Below are 26,797 nucleotides of genomic sequence, written 5' to 3'. Positions count from 1 at the left end.
GCAGAACCTGCCTGGGGAGGAGGGGTTTAAAATTGAGACCATGCCAAGAGAGAAAGTGCCTAAGGCCGACCATGCTAGCAAGTGCAAACTCACCAGAATAATGTTTACGGCAACAGGTGCTAATTTGTCTGATTATTTTGGTGAGGGGTGAGGAGCACAAGCCTTGAAAACAGCAGTCTTACTCCTGTGCACACCTTACTTCTATCCACACACCCTTTGCCAAGACATCCAGGGTAAGGACCCACAAGTTTTCTAATGCAAATGCTCCAGTTTTACCACATGACCTCAAAACTGCCTAATCAAATTAATAGAAAACAGCAAGGTGGAAAGGCATGGGGAGACGGTGTACGTCACAGAATGGGTGGGCAAGCCAGACAGTAATTCCAGTACTCTCTTCTTCAGCAGAGTCAGATAGAGAAGCAAAGAGGCCAATCAAGGCCTGGATATGAGGTAGATTAACAGGGCCTGCTGGGTCAACAGTGTGATGTCAGTTCTGCCTCAATCAGATCTGTAGAAAACCACAGGTGCAAAAGGTCAGAAAGGGGGGAAACGTTGTGATGCATTTAGGCGGCTATGTTGGGTCTGTGTTCTGGAACGTTTCATATGAAGAAAATGAAAAACAAATGCTGAATGCACATTTACTGCACATTCGACATGTGTAAAAAAGAAAAAGATTCCCAAAGTGTCCAACACGGGGAGCAGGGGTTGCGTGGGTGTCCCCCGCTCCTCTTGTTCAGCATTATTGGCTTTGGGGGTTGCCGGGGTGTCCCCTGCTTCCATGACATAGGAAGCGGGGGACAATAAAAAAATGTTTTTAAACCGAAGAAAGAGACCCTGCAGTGCCAGCTCCGACCCAAGTTAGTGGGAGGGAACTGATGCTGCAGGGATAGAGAGTCAGTGGCAGACTTCTGTGTGTCCCACCGAAAAGGTAAGTGGTGGGGTAGGGGGGGGTAGTGGAAGGGGGATGCAGGATGCTGGGAAAGGGATCTATGTGTTCCCTGCGCAGGTCGATTTTGGAATTCAATATTTTCAGATACAGCATTTTGTGCTGTGTGGTAATCACGTAGATCCTTCTATGAATGGTCTTGTGGCACTGCCTCTCCCTAGTTATGTGTGGGGTATGCCGTAGTGTTTGTTGTTGTCTACTGTTTGTGCTGGCAGGGGTATCCTGACAGTAGCTGGTAGGCGTGGCCTACCTGTCTATAGGTTTGCTACTGTAGGTAATCACAATGTTTGATGATTATTGTTTGTGGGTCACTCTGAGTGTACTGATGAAACTGGCCTTGGATGTCTTGCTTTATAACTGTATACCAGCCTTCTGGAAACAATCCATGTGAAAGTAGTGCCTTTAATAAAGAGATCCAATGTGACCTGTGTAAAACAAATGATACCATATTGGCACGGTCGACAACTCTTCGACCTGGCTTCATTACCTGCTTACCTACTCCAGGCTGTAATCATCTGCAGTGTACCAATAAAACCATAGAGAGGAGCTCCATGACCACCATGACCCAAAAAGCTTGTGAAATGTGTGTGCAAACTCAATATATTTGGAACCAACTAACACCACTCCCATGCTTGGGAAAGGACATAGGCTTGCCGGTTTCTGTGACGTTAATACCATCCACTCAAAATCTCAGACCCTCAAGACTGCCTGGAGAAGGCAGTTCTTGTAAAAACTTTAGTTCAGGGGCTAATGGGGATAGCAGCTTCCACATGAAGGATAAAACGCATGGTGAAACCTAACAACGGCCTCTTGGTCAAATAAGGGGTCGGATGATTCTTTTCCATTCTTAATCTTGGAATATGTATTGGATACTATGTATAGCACAGGGCTCACACTGAATAGATTGTATATATTGGCCTGGTTTAGTGAGATCCCCAGGCTAAGACTGATATCTACGAAGGACATGACATTGGTTGATGAAAGAAATGACATTGTGGTAATTAAAATTCCTTCACAAGCGGTCTTCTCCATGTCGTTGGAAGAAGTGGAAGCGCTGAGGCAATTAGGGTTTGACTTGTGTCTATGTAATCGTACATTTGATCTGGGGTTTGTTACCAAGGACCTTAAAACTAACAATATAACAGCCAAGTAAAAGAGTGCTGTTGTGGATAATGACTTGAGAATCTCATGGGCCCAGGGTGACAACTGTAGACAAAACTGCTTGCCTAACACACAGGTAGCAATTCCAAAAGTTAACAAAGATTGGAACTTGATTCCCCATTTCTTCTTAACCAGAACTCTGATCAGGAGGGCACTTACAGGACCTTTGAGGTTTCTAACGTTGTGCCAAAATCATAAATTGCTCCAAAACAAGAATTTAATTTGTCGATAATATCTTGGAATATTAGAGGCTATGTTAAACTTCTAAATGACACCACTATTACTTGCGTCCTTGGCTCAGATTCCATAATTTTACTTCAAGAGACCTGTGCCTTTGGGCTCCTGGTTTAGGATGGAAACTTGACATTTACGCAACCAGCAGTAAACACTCTGGTGGAAGGGCCTTGCAGAGGCCTACTGATGGCGATTAGGCACACCTCAGGGTTTACAGGGAATCCTTTAGCAACAACTATTTGAGGGGTGTTAGTGGTTGAACTTATCTCAACTAAGGGCACTAGACTGATGATATTGATTATCAACATGTATTGGCACCCCTTGCATTCTGCACTTATCAACCTCATTGAAGCAATCAGGAAGATTTTAGAATCATTCAAAAATAGGATGACGGTGGGAGACATGGCTGGGGACTGGACCGCAAACTCCTTGTCAAGGGAATTGTATGCTGAGCTGGGGGCTCCCAATGATTTAGGCTTTCAGGGGAAAAAGATGGAATACAGTGCTCTTTGAAGGGATTTTATTTTGGCATGGGTTTTCACATTCTCTTTTTTTTTACACTTTATTTTTATTGATAATTTTCAACAAGAGATAAACAATTTCTCCCAGGAAGAACAAATCAGGAACACTACAAATTCCACCCAACAGTTTACCCCCCCCCCCAACTTTTCCCCCCTTACCCCCCCCCCCCCAAACTCTAGGTTGTCCAGGCCTCCAGAAGTCACTGGTACTAGAAGCACGAGCATGGGTGAAACACAGAGCACAGTAGTACAATGGGTCAGGCTGGTAGAGGAGGTCCCACACCCACTGAAGCCCAAGGTCCTTGGTGCTTGCAACGAGTGTCCCTCTTCGGATACCAAGCGGGTAACCACAAAACAAATCATAGTTTCAAGGCTTCACAATCTGCATTAAGAATAACAATAGTCCAGTCCTGCAAAAAGGAGGGCATAGTATTGTTAACAATAGCAGCGAGTTTCTCGTACATGAAGATGGAAATAAGCTTGGTGAACCACTCAGACTTAGAGGGCGCCGTCTGGCTCTTCCACTTCTGAGCCAGAGCAAGCCTTCCCACTCTCAGCATAGCCCCCATTACCTTCGAGAAGGAACCCACCTCTTTATCGGGCAAGGGAGTGCCCAGGAGAACTTCCAGTGGATGCAAGGAGGGGCAGGTCCCCAGAATCTCTTTTATCCAGCTAAGGACCTCAGCCCAGTAAAGACTGATAACAGGACATTCCCACCACATGTGAAACCACATGCCTTTCTGGGCACACTGCCTAGGGCCCCATGGGGATGCCTCCTTAAACATCTTAGAGAGGACCATCGGAGGATAGTGCCAGGAGTGTAGCATTTTAAAATTGTGCTCCATCGCTGCTGTATATAGCTCCCCAGAAGAAACTGCCTTAAACACCGACTGACACATTCGATCATCCAAGGTTAGGCCCAACCTCTCCTCCCAAATATGCTTAAATGACTGCCTTCCCGTCATATCAGAGGAAATGATCACATTATATAACTTAGAAAGGGATCCCTTCCTAGATTTGTCCTCTATGAAAAACCTCTCAAACTGAGTTAGGGAACGCGACAGGTCAGCCCCCCAGCGCGCCTGTGTTAGGATTCCCTTTTAGCCTCAAATACTCAAACACCGTAGGCGGCTTGGCCTCAAACCCCTCCAATAGCTGGTCATATGTTAATGTTAATGTTAAAGGACATTTGTACCGTGCCCTATCACCACCGGAGTGGTCCCCTGGCGCTCTGGCGGCTCTGAAAGAGGGAGGGAGAGGTGGGTTAGTGGGTGGAGGCTGGAAAAGTGCAAGATTGCAGTGATGTGCTGTTGGCAGCCTCAGCCCAGTGGTTCCGTCGGCTGGGCCTGGGGTGTATGCGGCCGGTAGTCGTCGTGTGCTGATGTGCGAGTCTATGTGTGTTTTTTGTTTTGTTGTTGCAGTGTAGTGAAGTTCGTGCGGTTTGTTGTGCTGGAGGTTTGTGGTTGTGTTTGGTTTGGAGTTTGAGAGGTGTATGCAGAGAAGGAAATTGTTAGTGGTATTGGTTAGTTGGTATCTCTATCCTGGATTGACCGGTTGGGCTCGTGTAATCTTACACGACGGGGTACTTGCGCACCCTGTGCCTCAGGAGGTACGTGCCTGTTTTTGCATTGGAGGCCGTTTGAGCATTTAGCTGTCTGCTCCCTTAATAACTTTGTATGCTCCTCACCCCCACCCACATGACTAGCGGACCTGCTAGTGTCCATACTTCCGATTGTGTGGTGATTGGTGGTATCTTGTCCGTTCCACAACCCCGCGGTACCTAGTTGTGGCTGTACGGGCAGTGGGGGATGGTAAGGGTTGTCTGGAGTTGTTGCCTCCGTCTCCCTGGGTCTCGCAGGTGGACCCCTGTGTCCACCGTCAGCCCTACTGGTGCTCAAAGTACTTGTGTCGGTTCTAGGGGCTTATTCCAAAAAGGACCCATTCCTGAACAATTGCGCCGCCCTCTTCAACCCTTGGTCCGACCAGCACTGCGTTTCCCGGAACCCTTTCCAGCCCAGATCAATCGGGGGACCCCACAAAGAGGACAAGGGAGAAGGCCAGGAGGAAAGAAGCCTATTGTCCTTAGAGGGCTTCCAGACCGACCACAGTACTGCAAGAACAGGATGGGACCTAACCGGCCTTGGAATGGAATTCAGGGGAGCCCACAGAAGGTCTCTAACCTTTCTAGGATGAACCTGAACGTCTTCCACGTACGTCCAGTAAGTTCGCAGATCGTCCCTTAAGTGCTCCAACAAAACCCGCAATTGGGCTGCCTTATAATACATCCTAACGTCCGGTAAGCCAAAACCTCCAAGGGACTTGGGGAGAGTCAGGGCCGAAAAACCAACTCTGGGCCTCCTCCCCTTCCACATAAAACGAAGAACACACGAATGCAATGAGGCAAAGAACAGTTACAGCACTATGCAGGGAAGAGAAAGAAAAAAATAAAGGAGCCGTGGGAGAACATTCATTTTAATCACCACCATCCGACCAAACCAGGAAAGGGTCAAGGGGGCCCACCGTAAAAGATCATGCTGGATTTTGGCGAGAATAGGTGGGTAGTTAAGCTCAAACACCTTACCCAGGTCCCTGGGGATGGTAACACCCAAGTATTTGATGGAATCCCGCTCCACTCGCACCCCATACACCTCCTTCTTCCCTTCAAGATCAAGATCCACTCCCCCCATAGGCATTATACATGACTTAGAGAAATTTACTTTGAGCCCAGAGAAGGAACCGAACCGGCGGATCATCCCCAACAACCGCAGCAAAGTCATGGGAAGGTTTGTCAGATACATGAGGATATCGTCTGCGAACAAGGATAATTTAAACTCATGGTCTCCACGTCGCACCCCCGAGAGTCCCTCGTCCGCCCTGATTGCGAAGGCGAAAGTCTCCATTGCTAATAAATATAACAAAGGGGAAAGAGGACACCCCTGTCGCGTACCCCGGGAGAGCGAGAATCCCGGCGACATGCACCCATTAACCAACACCCTTGCTGAAGGGCCGTTGTATAGCGTGGCGACCCACTTACAGAAGTTGTCTCCAAAGCCATTCTCCTCAACACTCTCCCCATGTATACCCACTCTACCCGATCAAAGGCCTTCTCGGAGTCGACAGATAGGAGATAGGCCTCCGAGTCTTGCCTTGACGACTCATATATTAACCCCAAGGTCTTCCTCACATTATCCGACCCCTGCCGACCCGGGATGAACCCCACTTGATCGCCGTGTACTAGGGTGGGAAGATAACTGGACAGCCTATTTGCCAAGAGTTTGGCCAGAATCTTAACATCTACGTTAAGCAGCGAGATGGGCCTGTAAGACTGACATAGCTTGGGGTCCTTCCCTTCTTTCGGCAACACCACTATGAGAGCAGACATCATAGAGGAGGGCAGAGAACCCGCGTCCAGGGCAGCGTTGAATACCCTAGCCAAAAAAGGAGCCACCTCGGAGCGGAAGATCTTGTAAAAACGAACCGTGAAGCCATCGTCCCCCGGAGCCGTACCGCTCTTCAGGGAAGCAATAGCATCCATCACTTCCTGGGAGGAGATTGGGAGCTCCAGCCTGTCCACGCCCTCAGCGGAGAGGCGTGGGATATGCAACGCGTCCAAAAATAAATCCACATCGGTCCCATTCCCAGTATATTCCGAGGCATAAAGGTTCTTGTAATACCTCCTGAACTCTGCTGCTATCTCCTTATCTAGCACCACTCCCTCCCCCGTACGGCCCCTAATCCGATTCACCCTCCTACTGTTCCGCATCTCTCTCAAACGCCATGCCAGAATCCGGTCAGCCTTTTCCCCCCGCTCCATATAGCGCTGTTTCAAAAAAGCCAGCTTTCTCTCCGTTTGCCCCACAAGCAAGGCTGACAATTGAGCTTTAAGATTCTGAAGCTTCTCCCACTCTCCCGGGGCCATCTGAGATCTCAACTTCCCTCCCGGCTGGATGCTAGCAATTTGCTCCCTCAGCTTCGCTTCTTCCCTCCCCCTCTCCCGCTTTCTTCTCGCTCCCGTCTCCATAAGCACGCCCCTTATGGTGGCTTTAAAGGGATCCCATACTCCCCGAACATTCACCTCCCCATTATCATTAAGAAGAAAATAATCCCTGATAGAACCCAATAAGGATTCCTTAAGTTCTTTATCAAGCAAAAGACTATCGTTGCATATCCACCGCGCTCTAGCCAGAATCACCGGCGGAACTCCCAAAGCAGCCCATACCAGGTCATGATCCGACCACGGTACCACCTCCGTACCAAAATCAACAACACTATCCCACAATGTCGAATCCACCAAGACAAGATCTATCCTCGAGAACGCTTTGTGCACCGCCGAGTAAAACGTAAAGAGGGGGACACAGCTTTCCTTTATTGATTGTGTGTGTACCAGACCCAACATATCATTGGTCTGCCTAAATGATTCCGCTAACTTCCTCTGGGCCCGCTGGACAGGACAGAGGGAGAGGGATTTCCTATCTGTATCCAGATTGAGAACCATGTTAAAATCCCCTCCGACTATCAGCACACCCTCAGCAAAGCCCCGAATTTCCTCCCCCACTGTTTCCCAAAAAAGATCCTGCGCCTCGTTCGGGGCATAGACCCCCACCAAAGTAAACAACCTATCCTTCACCGATCCCTTAACCATTATATAGCGTTCCTCCGGATCGGATTGATGGGCCTTAGGAACAAAGAGAGCCTTGGGAGAAATCAGGACAGCAACACCCCTCTTCTTGGCCCTATAAGGAGACTGGAATAAAAACTGAATAGCTTTAGACCACAATGCCGGTTCCTTTCCCTTAACCCAGTGGGTTTCCTGCACAAACAGGACGTGCAGTTGAAGCCTAGATAATTCCCTCACCACCAAGGACCTATTTGTTGGGGAGTTCAACCCCCTCACATTCAGGGACCCCACCAGCAACCTCTGCAAGGAATCATCCATTAGAATAGCCAAAAAATGCTTTCCCCTTTGAGTACCAGCCGCTCTGGAAGGCCCACTCACCCCACACATTTACATTTGGAAAGCCCAACAAAGGGTCCCTGGAGTCACTACCCCTCAGATACCCGAACAACCTAAAAAACACCCCCAAAAACCCAACGAAGATTAGCACAGCTCCCCTGCCTACCCTAACACCCCCCCCAAGAACCCTGATACCCTCTCACTCCCACCCCCCTACCCCCGGGCGCCTGGAATAACTGCGGCATCTCCCAGCCACACCACCAGGCCAAAAGGAATCGCCCCCACCAGGGCGCCTCTCACAGCATGTAAGCAAATAACACTATGAGCCCCCCCTCTCTCCTCCAATAACAACCTCCAAGCACTTCCAACTGAGGTCACCTCCCCCCTCCCCAACCCCTCATCAACAACTGGGCGCAACGTAATGACCAAACAAACCAAGGAACAGGCCCGCCCCTGGTGTGACTATCCACAGTGCCCCTCAGGACCACCTCCAAGAGCCGATCCATAAGGATCACACAACTGAATCAGGACGAGGGTTGCTCCGGGGACGGGGGCGCCACTTTTCTGAATTTCCTGTGACCCCGCACACGCCTCCGACCCGCAAACCCCGACGGGCCAGGGCGGTTCCCGCCCAAACCATCACCCGCCCATCCTTAACCTTTGAAGGAGGGTCCCCCAACAACTCACGGGTGACTCGTTGGATATCTGCCTCTGAGGAGAGTGAGTATTTGTAGCCGTCCAGCTCAAAGGCAAGAGAGAATGGATGGCCCCACCTATAACGGACCCCCTTAGACTGCAACCACCTCGTAAGCGGGCCACAAAGGCGCCGTCGAGCCAAGGTGAGGGCTGAGAGGTCTTGATACACCTTAATTTGGGCTCCATTCCATTCCACGGGGCCCTTCTTACGCGCTAGGTCCAAGATCTTAGCTTTTTCAGCATGATAGTGGAATTTCACCAGGACCGTACGGGGCTCACCCGCACGCCCGCCGGCCCTATGGGCTCTATCAATAGTGGGCTTGCTGGTGTTCTCGCCATCAAAAAGAGAACTCACAATCTCCTTTACTCCTTTCACAATGTCCGTCTGAGACTCCCCCTCCAACTCCGGCATACCAAAAAAGCGAAGGTTGGAGCGGCGTTCCCTATTTTCTAGATCGTCCAGCTTGAGGGTGACCCTCTCCTCTCGCCTCTCAAGCTCTGCAAACCTCATGTCAAATTGTGTTTAGAACAGGTCTGCCGAGGATTGGTTGGCCTCCAACGCCTGAACACGGTCTTCTACAGCGTCAAGCTTCTTATCCATAGAGTCCAGACGCCTATTGACATCCGCTCGAAAACCTCTTATCTCCCCCAGCAGGACCGCCATGCTGCGACTCACTGTTAAGGCCTCAGCCGCCTCCAACTGGGCCCCTGCTTGCATGGTGGACTCCGTCCCCACCTCCACCTCCACTCTCTGAAAATTTTGCAGGGTCAGCGCCTAGTTCATTCAGGAGGGATCCAAATGGCACCTCTGGCAAGAGAACACAACCTCCAAGGAGACGCTGAGCTGGGGCCCGCAGATCAGTCCTGCTGGCCACCCCCCTTCCCCTGCTCGGAGGCCCCACCAATACAGTCCAGGCTCCTGGATCCGAAGCTCCTGCGACTTGGAATGCCCCCACTGCATACACCTGCACGGCTCCAGTCCCAAAGGGTCCTCCACTCACAGCGGCCACCACACCAAGTTCCTTCCAGCAGCTCCTCACCGCTCCCCCACACTACAGCAGGATGGCAAGACTAGCCCAATCCCAGAGCCAATCCTCCAGCCCCTCACAGCCGGTAGGGCCACCACCTCTCACCAGATTCTCCGCCAGGCGGCCACACCAAGGGGTATATCACGGCTGAGCTCTCCTCAGGGCCCGGAAGCCTACTCCTCCACTCTCAGCACACAGTCCCCAGAGGAGCGGGATACAGGCCTTCTCCCCCAAACACTACCCGCCTTGCAAAGCACTAACCGTCAAGCTGGCGGGGAAAAAGGCCCCTGAGGTTCCGGCTCCCCCCGCTCCCCTCCCTTCTGATTTGGAGGGGGGGGTTCATCCTCCGCGAGTGGGGGGGTTGCACCGCCACAGAAAACGCCACCAAGCCTCTCCAACAACCGCCCCCGGCCGGGATCCAGCGTCGGCCAGGACCCCCCAGCCCAGCGCCCCCCGGGCCGCCAATATCTGGCCTGAGCAGACGCCCCCTCCGAGCCCAATCCCGGCGGCCACAAGGACGAGGGCAGCTCACCTCCGTCTCCAGATCAGCAAAGGATCAAGCGCCGGCTCCTCTCTCTCCTCACAGTGACACCGCTCCAATCTGAAGACACGGGCTAGATCTCATGGAGCGACCTGTCAAAAGAGCTCCGAACAGCGACGAGGGGGCAGCCCAGCCAGCAACCTTCACCCCACACCGAGGAGCGGCGGCCGCAGCAGGAGACACAACACAGAACGGTCGGAGACCCCTCCGCCACCGGGACGAGTCCTCAGCCGCTGCCGCCGGCGGGAAACTGCCTCCACACAGCTCCCCCGGCCAACGAAGCAAGCTCGGTTCTTCGGTGTCCCAGCTCCTCCGACAACCGGGCTTGCATTCAAACAGTGCCTGGGGGGTCCATACAAAGCCTGGGGGGGGTCAGAACACCTCTCCTGTGAGTTTTTGGGGGGCTCAAACACCTTTTTCGGCGCCCTGGGGAGGAGACCAACGGAGATGCTTCAGCTCATCCCGATGCCCCCTGGTGGCTCCCCTTCACATTCTCAATGGGCATGTAAAAGTGGACATCCCTGCATGCCCCATGTGGCACAGGGCTGTCTCTTAATCCTGGATAGATTACGTTGCTCTTTCTTTTGATTTGTTTATTTTGTTTTTGAGCTTTGTAATCCTAGTGCAATGCTGAAAACTGATCTAAATGTACCAATGAATTCATTAGCGCAATCCACATGTACAAATAGTACGACTAATGTGCAAAAGAATTGCATCTTTTGGATTCAGAGGGCATCTAAATTATTAAACGCAGAATTGTACTCTGTTGGGTGCTCTACCTCTCTGTTACATAAGACTGCTTTTTTCGGTGGAGCATTTTCCACTATTTATTGATCAAACGGCTTTAAAAACATGTAATCGAAACTCCTCTAACAGGAACTTATCCATTCGAACTGCTACCCATAACAGAGAAATACAAAACAGGAAAAATAATTTGCGAGCAGACATCAGAAGGGTCAATTCTTGTGAATTGTAGCCGATACAAAAACTGAAAGAAATAAGGAAGTTACGGCAGACTTACAAACATTGGCTAAAGGCCAATAGGATTGCGCAGGCCCACAAAGATGCAGAGCACATGTTGAATCCAATAATGGCAAATATTGCTAGAAAATGTTGGACCATGATAAGTGGTAAAGAAGCTAGTCGAGGGGAAGCCTTAACGAACGCCATTCCTGAATTGTAAAGGTCGGAACACTTCAGTAAATTTTATCAGGCTACTCCAACTGACAAATGGCAAGAGAAAAGTAAAGGTAGTTGAGAGGTCAGTAACTCTGTGGAGCAAGTCCACAAGCCTATTACATCTGAATCTAATTCACGACCTCCAGGCCTTACCGGCCTCAGTAACATGAGTCCTAAATCAGATCCTTGGATTCGGCCTCTGGTACTGTTGCTTCTTTTGGGAAATCTTTTGAAAGCTAAGAAGCTCCCGGCAACCTGGAGCCTCTCTAATAAAGTCCCAATTTACAAAAATGTGGACTGATCAAGCCCACTAAGCTATCATCTGATAATGTTACTAGACGTTCAGAGTAAGATCTTCTCTGTATGCCTACTGCAGGAAACCGAGAGGTGGATAGGGGCGTCTAGCCCGGCTAGTTGTCCCCTCGCTTATCACGGCCAGAAGGACTACCAGCCTCTTTCTCTATCCATGACGTTTCTTTGGACAAATTAGCTGTCCTGACCCTGGACCTGTTATAAAAACAAACATTTGGCAACTCTGAAGATGTTATGAAAAATTAATTGGATATAATCAAAGATAGTTTTCCTGAATTACAACCAAATTAGGAAACCATTCCTTCTCCTGATGAGCCATTGATATTACCAATGGGGAAACACGTGTTGAGAATAAAACTAAGGAGATTGTAACTATGTGGAATACAAGGATTGGAAGTATTTAACTCACTTAAAGATTTGATAGCAAGAACCCTTTTGGAAACTATCAGGTGTGAAAATAACACTGTGATAGATACTGTTTTTTCAATTAATCACAAAAATAAAGTATCCTAAGTGAAGCAACAACACTGAATTGAGTTATTCTTCTTTTTTTGTTAAGACAAACACAAGTTAAGACAACTTTTACTGGATGTTCTTTTTGGCTCACCAACGAACACTACTAAAATAGGTTTGGCGCATTTGAGTAAACCTTTTCTCATTTTTCTATATCTTACAACTTGATTGTGTGCAGCCACATAATAATTTGGGAATTACTCATGCTGACAACCGGATTATTTTTAAAATGAGCAATAAAACTGATCTATTTTGAGATCTAATCAAAACTAATAAGAGCTGGCGCCAAGGGAGAGCTTTTTTCTGGCTGTAACTTTTTCTCTATCACTGTCTAATATCATGTTGAAGTTTCAGACAGGATTCAGAAGGGGGATCGGCACTGATGAAAATGGCCTAGTTTTAAATACTTTAATAAAACAAGCAGGTCATAAAGATGCTGATCCCCCTTTTTACGTAGCAACTGTGGATCTTAGCCTGGCTTTTGATTTAGCTGACAGGAACATCTTTTGACGGAAAGTCTGAAGTTTACAGAACATCTTTTGGATATCTTAGTCCATATCCACACAAACACACCAATTCAAGTTAGGCTTAATGCACAGGGACACGTAACAGAGCCTATCCCCATTGCGAGTGGCTTAAGGCAGGTGTGCGTATTGGCCTCCTGCCCATTTAACCTTTACATATTGGACTTGGGAGAATCCCTAGACCAGGCATCCTTTATCTCCCGTAAATTAGACGATGAGAGATGTTACTGTTTGAGTTACGCTGACGATATTCTACTGCTAGTCAGGACGCAACTAGGCTTGCAAATGCTACTCTTGAAACTCACTGAATATTTGTCAATAAATGGGTTGAAGGTGAACCCGACAAAAAACAGCAATATGTGTTTTGAGGGATCTAGAATCAAACCTCCTAAATTTACTTGGCGAATGGGAGGGAAAGCTCTGGTCGTTGAACACACCATGAAGTACTTAGGATTCATCCTTGCCAAAAATTCACTTAGGCCAGCATGGCCCAATTTCTTACAGGAGAAAGCAATACAGCTAAGGTCACAAATGTCATATATCTACAGAAAATACTGTAGATTTATATTGTTACCGTTGATCACTTTTTATAAACAAATACCTACCTTATTGTACGGCTGTGAGGTAACTACATTCGCAGAGGCCTATGACTTTGATAAATTAGAGGGCTTCATATGGAGGAAGATATTGAACGTTCTGAATTGTGTGCCTATTTGTTACCTGCATTATGAGCTTGGCCTTGCCTCACTTTCATGCTTGGTGAATTGGAGTACACTCCGCATGTATACAAAGTTAAGGATGGCAAAACCAAATTGCCTGTATTTTTTAACATATACGCATCTGGTGAAATTAAAAACGAGAGATAGTAAACTTTTCTTAGGCAACTGTACAAGAATCTTAGAAGAATATGAATTACATGAGAAAGTTATTACTCCTAATTACGATCTACTGAAGAGAAAGGTATTTGAGAAAGTTGGATTCAAACGTGTGAAAAGCAAAACTGCCCAGTGATTTTTGTGTAAAGCACAAAAAGAGAAGTACTCTCCCAAATGATCTCATCGACTGTTCCGATCTGAGATTTATGAAAACGTTTTTGAAGATCAGATTAAATCTGATACATAATCGGGAGATCATGTATATCAGAGGGCAATCTCTTAGCCGGCTATCAACATATTGTCAGCTGGCAAATTAATCCTTAAAACCTGTATACATTGATTGTTGCTCTCTACAAGAGTCAAGAATACAATTTTTTATTCAATATGTGTACGAGGAATACTTCGTTAATACATCTGCCTTTTGGGAACTTATCATATTTGGTGAACTGACCTCGTTTTTAATCAAACTGTAACTATTTTAAACAAATTGAAAGTAATTGAGAATTTTTAAACATATTTTATTAGAAGTTATTATATCTACATTTTCTATTGAAACAGTTTTTTTAATATGTGTTTATGAACTTTTGTAATATTAGATGATTGTGGTTTGTATCTAATGTTCTATGTATTTTGTATAAGGTTTGAAAATAACGAAAACAATACAAAAAATAAAATGGCCTGGCTGTGTTGGTAGGCAGCTTCCAGTCTGTGCTTGGCTGTAAAATGCCTTCCATTGCTCTCACTGTCCATCTCAGGATGTCCTGTGAAGATGCTCTGGCAGAGTTTGGTTCACACAGGCTGTATATGGCTCTGGTAGGATGATGTCCTGCCAGTCTTTGCAATAATGTGTGCATCTTTATTAGCATGGGCACATGCTCTGGCAGTATTAGGCCACCATTTTCTGCCTCTCGGTGTGATTGGTAGGTGCCATAGGAGGCTTCCGTAGACACTGTAGATCAGTCTCTATCATTCTAGGAATTTCCTGGCAGTATCTTTTTACCACTGTCTATCTCTAGCTGTGGGTTGTGTGAAGGTTGCCTGGGAGTGTTTGGGGCACACTGTCTGTCTTTGACTATTTGGGAAGTGGCTTTGCAGTGCTTAATTGCTACTGTATGTCACTGGATGTACAGGTAGTGCACTGGCACTGTTTGGTGGGTGTCGACTGTAGGCAGTACCCTGGAAGGGTTCGGTAGGCCGTCTGCCATTCTTAGGCATTCTGGTGGTTGGGGCAAGAGACTTTGTCAGTGTTTGCCGGGCGCACTCTAACTTGCCTCAAATAAGGCTGGGGGAGACACAGTGACATTGTTTATTAGGCAAAAGCAACTAAGATTGGCTACAACCCTCCGGAAAATCTCACAATAACCCAAGAAGCACCCAGTATCCCAGCTTAATATCCCTCCAGTGACCTGTAAAATGGGCCCTCCAAGTCCGACTACAAAGCATCTGGTATAGGACAGTTGGACCAAGATAACACAACATACCCTCTGATCATTTTACCTAGCACTGAAATCCACTATCAGGAACCACCAGTGCAGACACGGCCAGCGCACTGAGCTCCGAAAACATCCCAAACAAGGGGGCCACCCACTGATAACCGCAAACACTCATTCCTACCAATATGCTGACTCTCCACTTCACATCAACAAAAAATAGAACACAGCTACACCCCTCTATCAGTTCGGCCTAGCTGCACACATACCTACATCGCTCATAGAACACCTCAACAGCCAGGTAAAATGCTGCTATATCCCATGAAAAAATCAGCCTAGCAGCACACATAATCTCTTACACATGCCCCACGGTAGCCAGAATGCAGGCTCGGAAACAACCCTTCTTGCTGCACACAATATACTGATCCCTGACATCCACCACACCACACTTACCATTAGGTTGCAGCCAACCCGCGCAAACCACTCTGGCTGCTCACATACCGAGTGCACCCAAGCACTATTTACTACACCAATCTTTCAACTGATATGGATCACGGCCCCCGAGGGCGTTCAACTCACAGCGCTTTGAGATCATACCAATGGTACATAAGGCTCTATACAAATGCACTATAACATAACATAACAATCTGCAGCAGTGTTCACAGAGAGCTCACACTGCCACTTCCCTAATAAACACTGAGTAACATGCATGGGCTTGGTCACAAAAGCTGCATTTTATTGTAATTGGAGAGTGTAATCCGGTACCAGAAATAGTATGCTTTAATAATTACTGGAGTTCGTCCGAATATTAATTTAATTTTTAAATGCATGTTGTTTGCTTCTTCACTTGAAAATATGACCTTTCTAGTCAATTTCAGGTACATGCCAATGATCTAGTGTATTGTTAATCAGCTCATTGCAGGTTCAACCTCTCCAGGTGCTTGATATCTCTGCAAGATTAGGGTATGCATTTCAGACTGAATTCACTGCTTCTGAATTCAGACCTGCCTTTTAGTCCAGATGCTACCACAGTGTATATGATTCTCACATCTACCAACACAACAGCTAGCAAATCAGGATAGGGCTGCGAGGCATTGTCTGCCCAGAATTGGACCAAGGATCTACATTGTTCAGGGCACTTTGTAGACAAATTCCCTTTGCCACCTAGCCCTGGAAGAGCATCTTGTGCATTTTATGCCCGTCAGTGGTGAAAAACAGATAATGTAAATAAGGAACAGGGTTACCATTGGATACCGAGTACACTTACTTTGGTTTCAGTTGTATATATCCATGTTACTGGATTATGATCCTAAGCAGTGTGCAAGACAGAGCCTGCACAACCTTTCCAAATCCCACTTATAGTGGTGGGCCCTCTGTATTAAGGCATCACCGTATGAGGCAAGCAAGAAGTACAAGGAACACACACACCTAGTTTACTTTTACACCTATGGGCCAGGGATAATCACATTTTACTTTTTTAGTTCTGTCCATCTTACCCCTCTGCCTCTTGTTGCAAACAACATTCACCTGATCATAGATCTTGGGCTAGGCCACCTTCTGGATTCGACCTGGCAGTGTCAGAGTTACTATTTGGCAACAGGCCTGCAGTATCATAAATAGACCCTGCAGGAATGTTGAGCATACATATTTGTCAGGATCGCCTGAGCTCATGAGCCCCTCTCCCACTCAACACTACTGTATCTCTAACCTATAATTCTTCCTAAAGTACCTTGGAATCACAATGTGTGTGGTAACTCAAATACGTTTCTGTCTCACTTCTCGCTGCAAGAGAGTTTGTATATAGTGGACTAACTTGAATATATACTAATACAAGCAGAGTCAGGCAGACATTCGATGGGGCAGTTTGAGTATTTTGATCCCTGTTACTGTGCGGTTGTCAAAAGATGCTTGGAGGATGACAACGTGTATTGGTTTAAACGTGCTACTGCCAGCAAGTATCCTCTCCCCACGGGATCTCCAAGGGACAAGTTGAAGAAAACTTCTCGGCCTTGAGCTACTGGGAATGTGTCAAACAGTTACAGATTCTGGAATTCGTCTCATCATTGGTATCATCTGCAAAGGCCAAGTACAGAGGTTTGCTGGGGCACTATGAAACACCCTGAAACTGTGAGTGCATTTAACAAAGGCTTTCCTGGGTTTGGCCGCATGGAACTGTGGGGATTACATAATAGCCTGGACTAAAGATATTGGGTCATTTTAGCTTACGCTCTTTTCACTGGCTTTGATTTGCTTCACCGCCCAGTGGTACCACTTAAGCTGTAGCTTTATCTTTTATGTCACCTAGATGTACCCCTAGGTCCTCTAGAAGTTTCTCACACCCTACTCTGACAGAAATAGGTCTATTGATTGTTTAGTTTTAGCGCAAATCTTTTTCCCTTGGATTTATTTGCTCAAATTAACCCCAAATGTTGTAGATGGAGAGTTGGGTTTAGGCAGTATTGGTGGAGGGGTCAGGGGGTGTCATGTAGGGGCAGTGGAGAGGCGTGGCAACAATTCTGTAAAAAAAAAAAGAGAAAAAATGATTTTCACTCATGATATCTTGGGGAACGGAGCAGGGAGGCCAAACAAATCCCAGGGAGAGGATTGAGGAAAAGGAGAACTGCCCTATGATACTGGAAGGTATCTCTGTAACCTCAGTGTATCGAGTACAGCCAGAGAAGCCCTCCTTTCTTGATTTGAACCCTGTTTTTTGGTCAGCACTTCTGCTTGCCAAGCAGGCAATCATCTGTTGTTGTGCATGCCTTTTCTTACAAGCCTCAATCTTATTTATATGAGAATAACCGCTATACAGGGATCGAAATTATGATTGGATAAGCAGGAGCTAAACGCAGCTCCTGGGTATCCAGCTGTAATCAGTGACCAAGAGCTACCACTGGGAAATGAGGAGCTAGTATATCAAAATTTCTGCAAACCTATCTTCACATATGATTCAAATGGTTCCATGTCTTAATAACGAATCAAACAATAATGAATACTTTTATTACGAATTTAAAATAATGAAAAAATAATAAAACCCTCTGTTTCCCCAGCTTTACTACCCCACCCACACACCCTCCCCACCCGTTTTAATCCCTTACCCCACCCATATATATTTTTGACAAAGAATTCGAAATTGTTCAGTTATTTTTTTATTAATTATAAATGTTTTTCATGTTTTAAATTTGTTAATATCACTGTATACTGATTCAAACATGTCCTTTTGTCCATTATTTTGGATCTGTTATGCTTTAAATGTTGTATAGATGTGTCCTAATGTTTATTTATAGATTGTTGTTTACACACAGAGTAAAATTCACATAGTTGCGTTTGTTCAGAACCTGTTGGTCTGCGGAGCTAAAAGTAGCTCCTGGTAGCTGTTGGCATCAAGCTAACCATGCTCTTGTAAAGTACAAGATGGAGTTAATAGCTCCCAACTCCCCTCAATTTCAAACCCTACTATAGTTTTTCAGTTGTTGCATATATTGGTGATCTCTTCCTCCTTCATCATGACACTTTCTTTTATCCTAACCAAAAGATGAAAACAATCAATTTCTATTAAAGTCCCACATTTTGTCTTCCTCCCAAGTTACTTCTTCTTAAGGCCTTGCTGTTTAATCTGATTCTTTGGATAACAGTGATGAAAACAACAGGTGAAAGGAAGAAAAACAACTGCACGGCTATCAAAAATATTATTATTAATTCTGATTCTCGGGAGGATAGCTCAGGGGCAACTGGAGAGGATAGCTCAGGGGCAACGTGCTCGCCTTGGAAGCAAGATGACACGAAGCAACACAGGTTCGAACTCCGGGTCCGTGCTTTGAAACCTTTGGGTATTAAGCACATTATAAATAACCTATCAATTCATGTCATACATCCTCTTTCTGACTCTGCAACCTTCTTCTCGAGTCTGGGATGGAGGAGAAGGCTTTACAGTGCTCTCTGCTCTGTTGTGGTGTAGCCAGGTATAGGGGTCTTCTGGTATTTGTTCTCCATGAGCTGCAGAGGACACATGTGCATGTCTAAATGTTGATTAAGGTCTCCGACATTGCCTTATAAATTCATGGGAAGACCTCTTTTTATGATCAATTCTTCTGATCAACGCTTCTGTTCTTATACCCACCAAAACAACGCCTTGCATGTTTTTTTTTAAAGAAAAAGGTTTTGTTCGCAGCATTAACATGCACACTTTATATATTCACAGAAAATGTGACTGTGCCACCAATATCAATTGTGATCAAAGAAGAGGAAGATGACTATGACATTGACCACCCGCCTTTAGAGAGACAAGATGACTTCAGTCCGCATACAGGTCAATATAAATTACAGCTGCCTAATAAAACAACTGAATCCTCTTTTCTACCGTTTTGCCCTAAACATGCTTGCCTAATCTCAAAGAATTAATTGCATTGTGCAGAAACACTGAAAGCCATATGCCAAGCCACTTCCTGAAGAATGACGTCAAGCCAAGTGAGCTGGCAGATTGTGTATAGCATACAAGGTTCAGTTTATGCATGATTCCACATGGAAATGGTTTGGTGACACTTAATGTGCTGTTATCTATACATAACTAATATGACCAGTTCAATTGGAATAAGTGTTGATGATGTTGGGTAAAGTTAGCGCTATTTTTGTTCATCTTGTTCTTTCCCATCCTGGTGTATGCAGCCATCTATTTTTTTTGTTTTCTGTAATACATATTTCCAAACCAAGGTCAGTGCTTGAGCTGTATGTATTTTTATTTTTAATTTATTGATGAATTGGGTGCCATTTCAAACGAAAAGACTTCCAAAGAAGTAACAGAAAAGTAAATAACAGAACTGAAGCAGTCCTAGGGTATGTAGGAACATATACCAGAAACTGAAGGGCATAACAATATTTTAAAAATGGACAGCCCGAGGCCAGAATGTACACATTTACAAGTCACATAGGGTGATCCTGAAGGCAAAATGCAGGTGAGGTGGGTCGTGCTGATAGTTTAGATAGGAGGGTGGAAGGGTTTGGGGGGGTCTACTTCCATCGCTAGCAGGTGCTTTGAAGAGTACCACTGAATAAATATTTGGTGGCCGGAGAGAGAGAGCATTCTAGTGGAGTAGGATAAGCACGGAAAAAGCGTTGTGGGGGGCGAAGCAGGAGTGGGCAATGGGGATACTGGGAGCTTTTGAAAAGATGAGGGCTGGAGTGTTCCAGACAGAGAGTGCAGTGAGATGCTGTCAGCAAGGAAAGACCATTGATGGATTTATAGATGAGTGACAGACATTTAAGAGATTGATTTTGCATGGAGAGCCTTCCAATCTGGTGATGGTAAGTAGAGGTGGAGGAGGATCTGAGTAGGTTGAAACGGCTGCATGACACTAAGTTGAAGGAAGCAAAAGAGTAGAGCGGTAGACCAGAAAGTAGGCTTGCATAGTAGTCCAGTTTGCTGACCGACAGACTAGAGATATGAGTTACAGTGAAGTGGTGTTTGAGGAGTGGGCACAGGGAGTTTCGGGTACCTCCCTCACATCCTGTCCACCCCCGACACCCTGGCGCCAGAGGAGGGCTTCAGCACTGAAGCCCGCCAACTAACAAAGGGACCAAACCTGGTTTGGCGCGCAGAGACAAACACAAGAAGGACCTTTCCTAAAAGAAATGGCAAAAAAAGTAAACCGAGTCTGTTTTTACAGATAGGTCTTGGGCGCCATATTGAAAAACATGGCTGACCTGATTTTTAGCTACCGTTGTTAGCGGTCGGGAAAAATCATGGTAGTTTGATCTAAACCACTGGCACAAGCCATTTAAAGTAGGAAAGGGTAACATTTGACTGTTACATGAGTGTTTTGACTCAGGGGAAGCTAGGCAACCCTTCCAACACTCTATAGTAAGATAGTGTGTGCTGGGTCAGTACATTTAAAGAGACTAGTAAAGTCAATTTAACTGTAAATGCTCTGGGAGACAGTAGTCAGTACCAGAGAAGGCACTTAAACCTTGCGAAGTCTAAAAGACATCCCGGTGCCATTGCACTAAGGGTACTGTGTGACACACAGAAAAAGATGATGCCACTGGAGTTGTTGTAAGACTCCATAACCAAAGAACACAACTGTAAAACACACACAAAATACATGAAAGAGTGGGAAAGAAAGGTTCACACTCTTCCCAGGTAGAACAAATAAAATCCTAGAAATCCAGCAAAGTTGCTGGGGGGTCTCAAAAGGTAAGGGAAATTAGCACATATTGAGAATTCTCCCTAACATTCGTCCTCCCCAGACTAAGGGACAGGAGGATTTAATCCACTCCTGGATAAATCTCCTTACTCCAGTCAGTCAGACATCCTGGAGAGACCATCAGCATTTTGGTGGTGAAACCCAGACCTGTGTTCAATGGTAAAATCAAACCCTTGCAGGCTGATTGACCATCTCAGTAGTTTTGGGTTTTCCCCTTTCATTTGCATCAACCATCTCAAGGGTTGGTGGTCAGTTTGAATCACAAAAGTAGATCCATACAAGTATGGTCTAAACGTCTTCAATGACCACACAATATATAATTATAAACGTTTTCATCTGTTTCTTTAGAGTGTGAAAGAGTAGGGGTTGACATTTGTGTCAGGGAATTCTTCTATTGAGTCCCAGTATAGTGCTGAGAAAGAGAGTGATTGTGTATGTGTATTTGTTATTTTGCCCGCTGAGTAGGGCGGCCCATCTTTCTTCTGTGTTCATTTGTTGTGATGAGAGCTCAAAGAAGGCCCCAAATTATTTGCGTTGGCATGAGAGTGATTGGCATTCCATCACCAGATGGAATAGGGTTTCTGGCGTTGTTTCAACTTTGCAGAATCGACAGTGGTTGTTTGTGGTAGCAATCTGCCTCGTTGTTGCCAGGTATGAGTTTGTCGGTAAAATGTTCAAACGTATTCTTAGAAATGTTGTTCTGATGGTTTGATCTGGAAACATTTGGAGGTATGGCGGTGGTTCATGTATTTTTCTGTTCTCTTTGGTGCATTGGAGGGTCTGTTTGTAGGTATTTTTCGTTTGGATCGTTTTTATCCAGTCATTCCGGAGGAGTTTGATTTTGGCATATTGTGGGCGAAGGGTTAGGAGTTCTTCTGATATCTCTTTGCTTTCCATTTCCTTGTTGATAGACTGTTTCCATTTGTGTAATACCGTGTTGTTGAAGGTATTTGCCTGAGCTCTCAAAATTTGGATCGCTGGGGTTTTCTCGTCGGGAAGGATTTTTCGGAAGATATATAGTCTCTTCCAGAGGACGATGGATGCAATTGATTGGGTTGCCATTTCGTGTCGTATTCTCGGGGAGGTGGAGAATCTTATGCCAAAAAATAGCCTCGAATTTCGTCCAGTTTAATGTGCCAGCATTCATCATCGCTTCTGTTCCGTACTTTATTATAGGAATGTATTTTTGTCTATAGTAGGCGATGATCGGTCTGAAAGAGAATTGTGCATATTTCCTGTGAAGTAGACATCCTTGTCGTGCCATGGTTTGTGATGTTTGTTCTATTTTATCTAGCCATTGATCTTCTGATTTAGTTTGATTTATTAGTATACCGAGATATTTGAAGGTTGTCACGTTTTCTAGTCGGGTTCCATTGATGTTGAATGTTGATTGGTTTGCTTTTTTTGTTTGTGGTTTGGTCAGAGTCATTGTTTTGGTTTTTGAAGTATTGATTGCTAGTTTGTTTTTGTTCATGTAGCTGCTCAGCGCTGTCAGGGCTGCTTGTAGTCCAGAGGGTGTTTTGTCGAGCAGGATGATGTCATCTGCGTATGCCATGGCGGGTACTGGAGTTGAGTTTATTTTCGGAGGATTGGTTTGGTTGCTGGTCAGATGTTCTTCGATGTCTGCTGTGAACAGATTGTACAGGGTTGCCGGCAAGGGACAACCTTGCTTTAGCCCGTTTGATGTGGCAATTGGTCTGGTGGTGGCGCCTTGTTTTGACCGTCTCACTTTTATGGAAGTTTCTGAGTATAGTAGGATGATTGGCTCCAGGATATTCGCTGGACACTTCCATGTTTTGAGTTTCGACCATAGTTTGTGGCGTGATATGGCATTGAAGGCCATCTTCAGGTCGATAAACGCAGTGTGTATAGTGGTGTGAGTGTTGATGGCTTCATGTTTTATTAGATGAAGTCGTATCGGGTTGATGTTGGTTCCGACGTTGGCGGTGAATCCAGTTTGCCTGGTCGAGAACCTGTCGTTGTCAATTGCCCAGGCAGTTAGTTGCTCCAGTAGTGTTGACGCAAAATGTTTTCCGAGCGAGTCCAGTAGGGCAATTGGGCGAAAATTCTGCGGTTCATCTCGGGGGCCTTGTTTATAGATGGGGACGATTGTGGCCGATCTCCAAGAGTTTGGAATTTGGTTGAGTGTATTTATCAGGGTTATGATCTGACACATGAAGTTCGCCCAGGCCGGCGGGTCTTGCTTGATGACGGCATTGGATATTCCGTCAGGGCCAGGTGCTCTGGAGGTGTTTAGGTTTTTGATCAGTTGTATCAGTTTGTCATAGTCCACCTTTACTTGCCATTTTGTTTCGTTCCTGGTCGTTTCATCGTGGGACTGCGATGGTCGGGCTCCATAGATGTTGCAAAGGGTGTGATCCATGTTTCTTGCGAAACGTTAGCCGTCAGTTTATGTTGTTTTTGCGGGTTGTCATTGAGGAAATTCCAGAGCTCTCTCGTGTTGTGTGACTTGTATGCTTTCATTATGTTTTCTGCGTCAGCTTGCTGGAGGATTTTTTGTTGAGATTTTTTCCAGTTAGTGTATGTTTGTTTCAGTCTTTTAATCTGTGTCATGTTTTCTGCAGAATTTGTTTTCTTCTGCTCCGTATTGATTTTGCTAGGCCTTTTTTCTTGTCAGCTATTTCCTGATTGTATGTGTGCTTTTTGGCTTTTTGTGGTTGGTTTTTAAGTGTTTGTCGGAAGGGTAGTAGAATCCATTCATAGTTCAGTTTTTCGGCGTCTATCAGGTTGGAAGCATGGAGTTTCTTTGGTAGGTGTGCCATTGCTGATTGCGGAATACGTAGTCTTGATGTTGCATCGAGTTCTAGTGGGCATGGTGGTGTGGTTTCTTCTTGTTCGGATAGCAGACACGAGTGCACAGTTAGTTGGTTGTAGTCACTTTTCTCTAATGTTATCGTTTGAGCTAACATAACAGATTTGTGCAAGTTGTGTGATAGAAATATATAGTCAATGATTGCGGTTGAGGATCCTCTGGACCATGTTGGTGTGTAAGATGTCAAGTTGTTCCTTGCATGGTTTAGAAGGATGAGGTTACGGGTGATGATTTTGTTCATCCATCTGCTTGCTTTTGGTGAAAGTTGTAGTTGAGTTCGGAGAGTACCATTCTGGGTGAATAAGTTGATGTTCAGGTCTCCACGGATTATTATTTCTAGTGGTTGGTGAATTCCAACAAGTTTATCGATTGTTTTGAATACTCTGTCGATGAATGCTTCAGATGTTATTGCTGCGGGGTACCAGTAGAGGATTAATATTGCAATTGTTATCTTAGGCTTTTTTGTCTCAGATGATTCTCAATACTCCTTATTTTTGTTAGTTGGATCCAGGAATTAATGTTTTCCGTGCTCAGTACCGTCCATTGTGGGTTTATCTTGATTAGGGTGAGGAGGCCTGATGCTGGTCTTCCTTGTTTTTTGGCTATTGCAGGGTTGAGAAAAGTGAGAAAGCCATCACAGGCTGAGGTTTCGGTAAGCCGTGTCTCTTGCAGGCATATGATTTGATAGTTTTCTAGGTGCTGTGAGGGATTGGTGAGGAGATGCAAATTTCCTCTGGTATTCCACGAGCAGAGTGACCACGTGTTTTCCAGCTTCGTTGATTGTTATGATTGAGAACTCATTGAGTTTCCTGGCGATGTGGTTTCTGTGTACGAGTTTTCCAGGTCATAGTTTCTTTTGATTGGTCGTTCTATTCTGGTCGATTGTTCTGATTGTGGTGATTGGTTCTGTTTTCTGGCTGTTCCTGTGTGGTCGTTAGTATCATTGGCCGTTTGTGTCATTAATTGATATTGCTGGTAATCGTCTGTCTGTCTTTGGTCTGTATTTTTGTGTGTTGGTTGATCTTGTTGATGTAGAGGCCCAGCATGTGAATTCGAGCTTTTGGAGCTGGGAGCGCCTTGATATAATCAGTTCTTGGTCGTTGGGGTCGCCTAGTTCAACAATGATCTTGTCTAGATGCCGGTCATCTTTGAATGTTATTAGGTCAATGTCTCCTGTTGCTATTTTGTGAAGCTGCGGTATTGCTCCAAAAAGGCGTAAGACATTAGTTCTGTTAATGATTAGTGGTTCAGGTCTGTCGGTTTCATTTTCAATGTGGATTTCATAGATTTGTTTTTGTCGTAGCGGATTTACAAATAATGGGAGTGTACAGCTTACTTTGGTGTGATCTAATGATCGTGATCTGAGTGAATCGGATGAGATTTGGTCGTATGTTACCTCTGTTGTTGCATCACTTTTAAAGGATGCTTCTGAGATTTCTTCCAGGGAAGCATCTGAGATTTCTTCGTAATTGTCTGCTGTTGGTTCGTGTTCAGGGGCGTATTCATCTATTATTATGTAGCTTGAGTGTACTGTAGGTTGTAGAGATGGTGGTGTGGCATCTGGTATTTGAACTCTGTGGGTAGATAGGTTGAGTAGATCTTCATCGTTAGGTGAACTGTCTGGTGTTGTCTGTGGTGCTGGGGGCCGCAGCTGAGTTTTGGGTCTTTTGTTTTCCAGTATAAGGGAGCTTTGTGTCTTGCATTTTGGCGGTGTGTGAAATTGATCAGGTATTTTCACTGTCCTAAGGAACGCTCTTGAGCCTGTTTGTCGCTTTTTGTTGGTTTTTGGTTGTTGGTTTCATGTGGTTTTTTCTCTTTTGTTTTTTTTTTAAAACTTTTATTTTTGCTGGCAGTGGTAGATGACAAACACACACATCAGGTCAGCTATGACATAACAATGTAAGAAAATTACAGTATACAGGGATGCCCATAAACCGCGAGAGATAGCACCAAGTTGAGAACAGCATATCAGCGCTACAGAGAACTCAGTACACGGCAGTAGAAATTAGGGCGAGGTGTCCCCCGAGGGGGGGCCTCAAGGCCGTTAAGGTAACTGTTGATGGCAGTCCAAATGTTTTTTGGCCGGGATCGGGCCGGGAGGGTAGTGATATAATCCTCCTCACAGTTTCGGGACCAGGTCAATAAGTTCAACCACTTCCGGAAGGTAGGAGGAGCAGCACACTTCCAATTTTGAAGGATACATTTTTTGGCAACTATACAGCATACATTCAAGAGCATGGCCTCCCCTCTGCCCCCCTCACCACCCCACACCCCGAACAACACACCCAACGGGTCGGGCTCAATCATCGTATCGCAGATCTCAGACAGTGTTTTAAGGATGTCATCCCAGAATGGGGCTAGTCGAGGGCAGTCCCAAAACACGTGGAGATGGCCTGCATCCTCCGCACTGCAGCGGGGGCAGAGCCGCGTATCAGAGCGGGCGAACCTGGAGAGTCTGCGCGGGGTATAGTATAACCTATTCAGTAGTTTATACTGTATAGTGCGGTGTCGAAAATTCAGGGATACCCTGCTGGTGTGGGAGCACAATTTACCCCATAATTGGTCCGTAAGATCAACCCCCAGTTCAGAGGCCCAGTCGTCTCGCGTCCTAGAGAGCGGTGGTGTGGCAGTTGTGAGTAGGAGTTTGTATAATGATGAAACTACCCCACGGGCCCCACCAGAGTTGGCGATATAAGAAATAGCGGGATGGTCAGGGGGTTCGTTGGGGAACACAGGCCAAGCGGCCCGGAACGCTGCTCGGAGTCTATAGTATTGTAGCAGTTCCATCAGTGAACCAGAGTGGGCCGGATTCCAAGTCTGTGGTGTTATAAACACCCCATCTGGGTAGAA

The 26,797-nt window shown here is 45.8% G+C and overlaps 1 protein-coding gene across 2 annotated transcripts in view; it reads left to right on the top strand.

Moving 5' to 3' along the window:
- Positions 1 to 26,797, top strand: part of LOC138582119 (zinc finger protein 34-like) — a 256,603-nt gene that overhangs the window by 165,873 nt on the left and 63,933 nt on the right. For both annotated transcript variants that reach the window (XM_069653109.1, XM_069653108.1), the window contains exon 5: positions 19,116 to 19,223. In XM_069653109.1, the coding sequence (XP_069509210.1) occupies positions 19,116 to 19,223 (108 nt within the window). The remainder of the gene's footprint in view (positions 1 to 19,115; positions 19,224 to 26,797) is intronic.

Source organism: Ambystoma mexicanum, chromosome 3q, assembly GCF_040938575.1.
Source record: "Ambystoma mexicanum isolate Mex_15411 chromosome 3q, UKY_AmexF1_1, whole genome shotgun sequence".
Classification (NCBI taxonomy): Eukaryota; Metazoa; Chordata; class Amphibia; order Caudata; family Ambystomatidae; genus Ambystoma; species Ambystoma mexicanum.
Note: the sequence above shows the minus strand (reverse complement) of the source record. Positions and strands in the feature narration are given on the sequence as shown.